At 42.1% G+C, this 9,181-nt stretch overlaps 1 protein-coding gene across 2 annotated transcripts in view; it reads left to right on the top strand.

The window, feature by feature from the left end:
* The window catches only part of LOC123069972 (protein ROOT HAIR DEFECTIVE 3), a 7,720-nt gene extending 857 nt beyond the window's left edge, over positions 1 to 6,863 (top strand). The window contains exons 2-22 of one of the 2 annotated variants that reach the window (XM_044492973.1): positions 1 to 64; positions 163 to 265; positions 742 to 812; positions 904 to 967; positions 1,046 to 1,111; positions 1,251 to 1,298; positions 1,386 to 1,448; positions 1,543 to 1,599; positions 1,698 to 1,856; positions 1,935 to 2,003; positions 2,095 to 2,186; positions 2,848 to 2,926; positions 3,722 to 3,884; positions 4,592 to 4,716; positions 4,836 to 5,098; positions 5,173 to 5,269; positions 5,348 to 5,509; positions 5,633 to 5,737; positions 5,941 to 6,035; positions 6,129 to 6,225; positions 6,322 to 6,863. In XM_044492973.1, the coding sequence (XP_044348908.1) occupies positions 1 to 64; positions 163 to 265; positions 742 to 812; positions 904 to 967; positions 1,046 to 1,111; positions 1,251 to 1,298; positions 1,386 to 1,448; positions 1,543 to 1,599; positions 1,698 to 1,856; positions 1,935 to 2,003; positions 2,095 to 2,186; positions 2,848 to 2,926; positions 3,722 to 3,884; positions 4,592 to 4,716; positions 4,836 to 5,098; positions 5,173 to 5,269; positions 5,348 to 5,509; positions 5,633 to 5,737; positions 5,941 to 6,035; positions 6,129 to 6,225; positions 6,322 to 6,546 (2,267 nt within the window). In that variant the 3' untranslated portion in view covers positions 6,547 to 6,863. Of the gene's footprint in view, positions 65 to 162; positions 266 to 741; positions 813 to 903; positions 1,112 to 1,250; positions 1,299 to 1,385; positions 1,449 to 1,542; positions 1,600 to 1,697; positions 1,857 to 1,934; positions 2,004 to 2,094; positions 2,187 to 2,847; positions 2,927 to 3,721; positions 3,885 to 4,591; positions 4,717 to 4,835; positions 5,099 to 5,172; positions 5,270 to 5,347; positions 5,510 to 5,632; positions 5,738 to 5,940; positions 6,036 to 6,128; positions 6,226 to 6,321 lie in introns of both variants that reach the window. The other variant, XM_044492971.1, reaches the window with a different exon arrangement.
* The last annotated feature ends 2,318 nt before the right edge of the window (positions 6,864 to 9,181 follow it).

A 9,181-nucleotide genomic window follows, 5' to 3' on the forward strand; every position in this document is an offset into this window, starting at 1 on the left:
AAAGTACACTTTTGAATCATCTTTTCCGCACCAATTTTAGGGAGATGGATGCTTTCAGAGGAAGGTGTGTTGGCATTCTTCTTATATGCCTTCTCTATGTATGCTTTGATGGAATCAATTTATCCTCTGCGCCTATTAACTAGCATTTATTTGGAACTTCAGGTCACAGACAACCAAAGGTATATGGATGGCGAAGGCCCAGAATATTGAACCATGCACCCTTGTAATGGATTTGGAAGGCACTGATGGAAGAGAGAGGGGAGAGGTAATGAAAATCACGAATTCCCCAATTCAGATTTGATTGAACGTGCAATGTCACAGAAGAGAGAAGACACATGTTAAGATTCACCTTTTCCCCCCAAAAAATTACTAGATGAAACATTTTCTTCCTCCAATTTCATAGTTCTGAGTTAGGGGGGGTCAGCCAGGGCATCTCCAGTAAGCCACATTATAGCTCTTCCAGCTTGCAAGCCTGTAAGGCCCCTCCCATCGGTTTCTTGCATCATATTGCCAACTTGTAGTGTAAGGAGAGCTCTAGTTTGAGTAAACTTTATCATATGTTGCATGTTTGTGTCCGGACTTCTGCTAGTAAGCTCACAAGCTGAAGCTAACCCCGACCCCTGTGATTGCTTGCACACATCAGGGATTCAGGCTATGAGATGGTTGCAAGTTACTACGTTTTGCATTATGGAGTTCTTTTATTCCAAATTGTATTTGCCTAATTCATCCACAAAATTTCAGGATGACACGGCCTTTGAGAAGCAGAGTGCATTATTTGCTTTGGCTGTTTCGGATATTGTGTTGATCAATATGTAAGTTTGTTTTTCTGAGTGATGGATGTCGAACCTATAATTCCCTAAATTGGACACTATATTTAATTGATCGTTTGCTTTTATTCCTTAGGTGGTGCCATGATATTGGCAGAGAACAGGCTGCGAACAAGCCTCTTTTGAAGACTGTTTTCCAGGTTAGTTTGTTAAATACGCAGTGGGGTGTTTCTGTATTAAGGCATTATTATGCCCTAATATTTCTTCTGTCTGTACAGGTCATGATGAGATTATTTAGTCCTCGCAAAACAACAATGCTATTTGTTATTCGTGACAAATCAAAGGTGAGCGCTGACAGGGTGCATTTTAGGATGCGATGAACTATGATATTTTCCGAAGCAACTGCCATTAATCTTTTTTTTTTAACTTCCTGAACCTAATTTTGTCTATGGTGATATATACAACCTTTCTGGTTTTAAACAGACACCTTTGGAAAATCTTGAACCGATTTTAAGAGAAGATATTCAGAAGGTAATTCACTTCCTGGTAGCCTGTGTCCTACTTAAATCTGACATTCTTGTGTTTTCAGTATGCTAAATTGTTTTCATCTGTTTGCAGATATGGGATGGTGTTCCTAAACCCCATGCCCATAAAGATACTCCACTCAGTGAATTTTTCAATGTAAAATCCATTACCTTAATTATATTTGTTTGTTGAACTTGTATGCATCTGCTAGATTTACTCACTATCCAGAGTATATGTTTTCCACATACAGGTGCAAGTGGTGGCCCTTAACAGTTATGAGGAAAAGGAAGAGTTATTTAGAGAGCAGGTTGGTGTAACTACAATGTCTATTACTATATGATAGATAGATGCTTGCTGCTGATTTTCCTAGAAATATGAATAACACAATACATTACATTTCTGAAGGTTTCCAACTTGAGAGATAGGTTTCAACAGTCTATTGCTCCTGGTGGACTTGCTGGAGATCGGCGTGGTGTTGTTCCAGCATCAGGTTTTTCATTTAGCTCACAGCAATTTTGGAAGGTCATCAAGGAGAACAAAGACCTTGACCTACCTGCTCATAAAGTGAGTATCATCCTCCATTTTCTAATTCAGCTATTGACATAATGAATATTGAGATTTTTTTATGCATCAATTTTTTAGGTTATGGTGGCTACTGTGCGTTGTGAAGAAATTGGTTATGAGAAAGTTGCCACTTTTACAGCTGATGAGGTGATTATAGTGCATATTATTAAGCTTAATACATGCTGCATAGACTCATAAAACCAACTGATACTATATATTTATATCTATTATTATAAAGGAATGGCAACAATTTGAGGAGGCTGTTCAAAGTGACTATGTACCAGGTTTCGGGAAGAAAATCAGCAGCCTGCTTGATAGATGTTTATCAGAGTGAGTTTATTGCCTTTCTATGGTCAATAGTGTTCCCTTTATTCTGGTTGTGGCATGCCCGATGTTCAGAAACTTATGTGGATTGGTTACAGCAAAATTTATCAGCCAGACTGGTTGGTGGTGGGATCCCAAGTACCAGTCAGTTGGTTCTAGATTCTAGTCAAGTTGGTGAAATACATAGTCACACATATTTTCAGTAAATTACTGCATGCCATACTGTTAAGAACCCTGCGTGTGTTCCTTTTGTTTGTATCAATAACAAGCACTGGCCACCCTTACCAAAGTGCAATTCTCCTTTTACAGCATATATGGCCCATTACTTAGCCTAATTTCATGGGTCAGCAAAGGCAGGCTGATTCTTAAGTAATCGGGCAATCGGCCCCCTCTTATATTTGGTTCACCCTCTGCTACTGATAGCAAGCATTTCACGCCAATTGAGGGTTGGGTGCTGGCAAATGGAAAAGCAGCCCATAAAGCATATTTAGTGTTTGCTATAGATGAATTATGTACTAGGTTATAACATCCTTCTGAGATGCAAGCCGTGCATATTTTTTTGATTGGAAACTGTAAGGGAGACCTCAACAGTTATGTAATGAGTTACAAAATAAGGTCTCGAAACTTCTCTGTGGCTTCAATTTTTTTGATTTTGGTTAAATTGCAGATACGACATGGAGGCTATTTATTTTGATGAAGGTGTCAGAACATCAAAAAGGCATCAACTTGAGTCTAAACTCTTGCAGGTTTCCCCTTATATTTTTTGGTCATACTCATATATCATCCATTTTATCAACTGATAATTACTTGTTCCTCACTTCATGCACACTTGTGGTATATATGCCATGAACCAATCAGTCATCTTTGTACACAGATGCATCCAACCAGTAATCCCAAGTTAACCCTGAGGGGAAACCGTTATGCTAATTTCTTGATACTGGTTGCCACACTTTTGTAATATGTTAGTGGAACAACATCGTACCAGTAATCTTGAAATTAACTCAGCGAGAAAATCTTGATGCAAATATTTTAATAGAGGTGCCATATTTTGATAAGAGATAAGTAGAAGAGTGGAATATTTTGTAGTAAGGGTGTGTTTGGATGTATGGATCACAATAAGCCACATCAATTTTTTGGTCATGCCTGATATTTTGGCTCTTGCTTGGATGGTTGCCAATATTTTGGCATGCCCGTGCTGCATAGCAAACTCTAGTTTATTTTTCTTGCCAATATTAGCCAAAACATGGGCAGCCAAAACCTTGGGAAAGATATTGGTTAGCTGGATTTTTGGTGGGTTAGGTTGGGGTCAAATCAAATACACCCTAAAACTAAAACCTACTCCAATAGAAGTTTTCCTGCCATGTATATTATGTCCATAGAATTTTTTTTTTGCTTGATCCTGACTATAAATTTTGTTCATTGTTCTTATCTCATGTTCCGTTCACTGTTTAGTTGTTCTGTCTTGGATTTATACATTGTCGCCACAGTTAAGCGTTCTGTTGCATGCCATAATTCTCACACGAATGCCCATTCCTTGCCAGCTTGTCAATCCTGCATACCAATCTCTTCTTGGTCATTTACGGACTAGAACTTTAGAAGCATTCAAAGAGTCCTTTGATAAGGCCGTTGAAAAGGAGGGATTTGCTGTTGCTGCTCGCGATTCTACCCAGATTTTCTTGGAGAAGTTTGATAAAGGATCTGAAGGTATGTCTCTAGCAATGTTGGTAATGTATTTGCCATATATTTGTAGGAATTAGTGATCCGCTGCTGTAGGAAGTAGGAAACCAGTCAATTTCAGGTACTGCTGGTTTATTAGGCTGTACTTGATGTCGAATTGGCTAGGTTATTGCAATTAAACAGGAATCTAGCGCGCTTCTTTTGAGGTTCAAATGTAGAAAACTAAACTGCCCAAGAGTAATCAATATTCCAATTCAGCCATCCACGGAACCAACTATTTGACACTGGATGCTATGCTTAATTTTATAGCATTTAAATGTCTCAAATGGCAATTATGTGTCCCGCTCCTGTTGGGAAATGGTACCGGCCAGACGAAGCAAGCTGGGAGTAATTTGTAAATATGTACTCCCTCGGTTCCAAAATAAGTGTCGTGGTTTTAGAACCATGCCACTTATTTTGGAACGGAGGTAGTAGTAAAAACTCGTTAGAAACATCAAAGATTTGCTGTTATTTTTCTGCCTTTTATGTCAGCTTTGAGATACATACACTACTGATTGTCTGAGGTACTGCTCTTGCTAGAAGTACTAAATTTGTGGCAGCATTCAAATACCAACTACAACTTTAGTGTACCAAAAGCAGCGACAAGTAATATGGATCGGAGGGAGTAATATATTAGCTAGTATTGAACACATACTTCTTATCTTATTGTCACATATCTGGATATTATTTGACAGATGCTACCATTCAACAAGTGAACTGGGATCCCTCGAAAGTTAAGGATAAGCTTAAGCGTGACATTGAGGCTCATGTGGTGTCAGTTCGTGCTACAAAGCTTTCTGAACTTTGTGCCACATATGAGGTTGCTTGCAGTTTCCAATTTCGTTTGTTTATCTAATCAAATGATCGGTGTAATTGCCAGTCTGTCACGAAAGGCACATGTATCTTTCTTTTTTTATAACTTCAGACCTATTGTTTCAGGGCAAACTTACCAAAGCTCTTGCAGAACCTGTTGAAGCTCTTCTAGATTCAGCCAGTGAAGACACCTGGCCAGCTATTAGAAAGCTTCTTCAGCGTGAGACAAAAGCCGCCGTTTCAGGTCTTGAATCTGCTATTTCAACTTTTGAGCTTGATGAAGCTACTGAAAAAGAATTGCTCTTGCGGCTGGAGAATCACGGAAGGAGCGTTGTTGAATCAAAGGCAAGAGAAGAAGCTGCAAGGATCTTGATCCGCATGAAGGACAGGTGAGCGCTGCTTCATATCTAACTCAGAGAAGGTGACATCTTCTGCACCAAACTAACTGCGGAAAAATTTACAGATTCTCGACGTTATTCAGTCGTGATGCCGACTCGATGCCAAGAGTATGGACAGGAAAGGAAGACATCAAAGCAATTACTAAAACTGCTCGTTCAGCTGTACGTAAATGTAAATACTGTCTATTTGAAATAGAAGAACTCGTTTGAGAACTGAAACTTGAGACTCCTCTGTTACAGTCCATGAAGTTGCTTTCTACGATGGCTGCAATTCGGTTGGAAGAAGATGGTGACAACATTGATACCACTCTTTCCCTTGCTCTAGTAGATGCTGCGAGGCCAGGGACTACAGATAGAAGTATTCAATCGCTTGATCCACTCGCCTCCAGTTCATGGGAAAGGGTGTGTGGGCAATGCATCATATATATTTATTTATTTATGCTTGTGTGCTGAAGCAATACACTGCTCTTTTTTACGTAGACCAAGTTTTGGTACTTGCTAAATAGTTGTCGCTATTATGAACAGGTTCCAGAGGAGAGAACTTTAATCTCCCCTGTCCAGTGCAAGTCTCTGTGGAGGCAATTTAAAGCTGAAACTGAGTATACCGTCACTCAAGCCATAGCTGCTCAGGTATCCTCATAAACAGCATTTCAATAACTATTCATTTTGTGATACCCGAAATTATTGGGTTGTTTCCATGTCAAAGCTCTTCTGTTTATACTCCAGTTCGCCAAACCATGTATACTTCTGGAGTTTTTTTTAATTGAGGTTGGTCTACATGGTTTTAAGTGTTGTGTACACTGTCATTAACCATTTACTGTTCCCCACCAAAGGAAGCAAACAAGAGGAACAACAACTGGCTGCCTCCTCCATGGGCGCTCGCCGCGATGGCTGTCCTTGGTTTCAATGAGTTCATGACATTACTGAGGTATTATTTTCTTCTTTGTACAGAAACGTGCATAAGTTTTGGTTAAGGCATCTACACAATTGATATGACTGGGAAATTCATTTGTTAAAACAGGAACCCATTTTACCTGGCCGTCATGTTTGTAGTTTTCCTAGTCGGGAAAGCCATATGGGTACAACTAGACATTGCCAATGAATTCCGAAATGGATTTGTAAGTATTGACCCCGCAGTTCTGTCATGCTACTATTTCTTGCGAGGAAATAACATCTGACCTAGTATTATTATTTATTGCTTGAATGTTACACAGCTTCCAGCTCTCCTTTCGCTGTCGACAAAATTTGTTCCGACAATTATGAACATTCTGAAGAGACTAGCTGATGAGGGGGCAGCGCCCGCAGCCCCAGAGAGGCAGAGAGAGACGGAGCTCCAACCAAGGAATAATAGTTCAAACAGCAACGTGACATCAGCAGGTTCCTCCAGCTTAACCTCTTCAGAGAATGGACCTGAATATTCAAGCCCGGTAGCACAATGATGAGTGGATCCCTAGCTTTTAGCTGAAAGCTTTGTAGCTGCAACGGTTTGAGCCTAGGAGATTGAAGTGCCTTGCGGTTTTTGTACGCTCGCTTGCCCTTCCCAACCTGATGTATGAAAATTATGTGGAAGAGTCCACAGCTGTTATATAAGGAATTTTGGGGCTGGGAATCGTTTGTAAGAAACATTGTAGAATAACTTCTGTTTCACTTTTATTTTTGTAATATCTTATATGATGGTTGTATAGAAGATTTGTGATTATTTTGGTTATATCCACCCAACCCATGAGGACAGGAAAAACAAAGGGGCCCATCTCTACACACTATGGTATATGGTTGGTTGCATAGATTGCAATTTGTGCGTATCCATTTGTAGATGTTTTTGAACTCTGGATATTCGCGTTTCTGTGATATTTTATGTTAATACCGATCAGTAGCTACAGCTTGAATGTACATTTTGCATGATTAATATATGTGCTTCACGTGATGATTTGTTCGACGTTTCATCTAGAGCTTATATAAACTGCGCAAACTGCTGCACAGAATGAAACAGAACAGTGCGACCATCTCAAAATTTGGTGCTCTTGGATTCTTAGACCGGTTTTTCTTAAACAGTGGTGCTTATAAGAATAAACAGTATTTTATTAAGCAGCGGTGCTTATTAGAATAAACAGAAAGTTGATGCTCTTGGATTCTTAGACTGGTTTTTCTTGAGTGGTGATTATAAAAATAAACAGTCTTTTCTTAAATAGCGGTGCTTATTAGAATAAACAGTTTTCTCTTAAAAAGAAAAAGGCTTTCGCCCCGCTTTATAAATAAAGCAACCGCCACAGAGCATACATACCACATAGGTCCACACCAACACACACGAGTCTCACGAAAAAGAACAAAAGGTTCTGCTGAGGGCACAACCCAACAAGCCCAAAAAAGAAGAAAACAACAGCAGTACAGCGCACCAGACACAAGGTGGCTAATCGGGCTCCGGTGGTGGCGGCGGAGATAGGCGGACGGCCATCGATCGGATGTCGGCGATGAAGGCGGAGATGGCGTCACGGTCCGTGGGGCGACTAAGCGGCCACCAAAGCTGCAAGAAACCCGAGAATTTGTAGAGAGCGTCAGTAGAGTGACGAAGGGGAGCGCGCTGGATCACAAGTTTGTTGCGAACGGTCCACAGCGTCCAAGCAAGCACCCCAACTTCCAGCCACCTAATGTGGCGAGTGGACACGGGGGACAGTTGGAGTTCAGCAAAAAGGTCCGGGAAGTTGGTGTGGCACCAACTCCCGCCGACCACCTCGCGAAAGCAGCTCCAGAGGAATTGGGCGGAGACGCAGGAGAAGAAGATGTGGTTCGAGTCCTCCGGGACGCCACAGAGCGGACAGATACCGGTGCCTGGGCCATTGCGCTTACGGACCTCCACACCAGACGGAAGCCTACCACGGATCCATTGCCACATGAAGATGCGAATCTTCAGTGGCACTCGAACGGTCCAGACCATCGATAAGGGGAGGGGAGCGGAGGAAGGGGCGATGGCCGAATAGAGCGACTTGGTGGTGAACAAGCCCGACGGCTCCAGCCGCCACCGGGTATGGTCCGGCCTGTCATCCACCAGTGGCTCGTGCAACGCGACGCAATCAAGTAACTCACGCCAGGCGGTGGATTCCACCGGCCCGAACGGTCGACGGAAGGCAAGGCGCCCCAGATCAAGAAGGGCCCTATTGACCGAAAACATGGGGTCAACGAAGATAGAGAAAAGGAGCGGTGCGTGTTTCTATAGCAGATTCCCACGTAAGCTTCTGTTCTACACAAAGCACCGATGCATAAGACAAAACTTAGTTCGTTTTGGCAAGTATCTGCCTAAGCACATCTCCAAAGGCTAATTTGACATCCTATTTGTCCACGGACACGTGGGGTGTGGGGGGGGGGGGCATACATATGAGAGTGCCTTGTTAGAGACGTTTTGTTTGTTCAGACTGTCCGTCCAAACATGTACAGACAATTTTGAAGGTTCGGTTAGAGATGCTCTAAGCAGATTGCATTGTACATAGCTTTACCCGGTCACCAGGTAGGAAATAAAATACACGCACATTTCTAGAATATGTACTTTGTTAGTGATATGGGTGAGGGGGTTCTCAGATCTACGACATGAGCTGACCTCGGCCTAGCGATGGCCTTGAGGACGAGTGTGTGCGGCGCTCCGAGCACGCGTACGCCGGCCACAGCGGTCCTCGTCGGCCTTCTTGTGTTGGAGCACCCTATGGACATCACCATATTAAGAACACATTGTCAAAACACGTGCAACATCTACTTTAAACATATAAAGATGAATCTTCTTTTTTACACGTGTCTACTTGATCCCTTCTTGGATGATATACTACCTGACCCTCCTCTCGCGTGCATGCATAGGTTCGAGTGGAGCTTCACACTTGTCGAGGAAAAGGCCACACACAAGAGTACACCTACACTATCCGTGAGGGAAGCATGGAAGAGAAGAAAGAAGAAACAAGGAGAAGATTTCTGGAGACCTTGGAACCTATGGCCATCGCCCATGAACTTCCGGCCCCTGCCTACGCGTAGTGAGTCGGCCTCAACCGATGTATCTTTCCCTCCTCTATACCCCTTCGTGCCTAGGACTATAAA

Source organism: Triticum aestivum, chromosome 3B (genome assembly GCF_018294505.1).
Source record: "Triticum aestivum cultivar Chinese Spring chromosome 3B, IWGSC CS RefSeq v2.1, whole genome shotgun sequence".
Classification (NCBI taxonomy): domain Eukaryota; kingdom Viridiplantae; phylum Streptophyta; class Magnoliopsida; order Poales; family Poaceae; genus Triticum; species Triticum aestivum.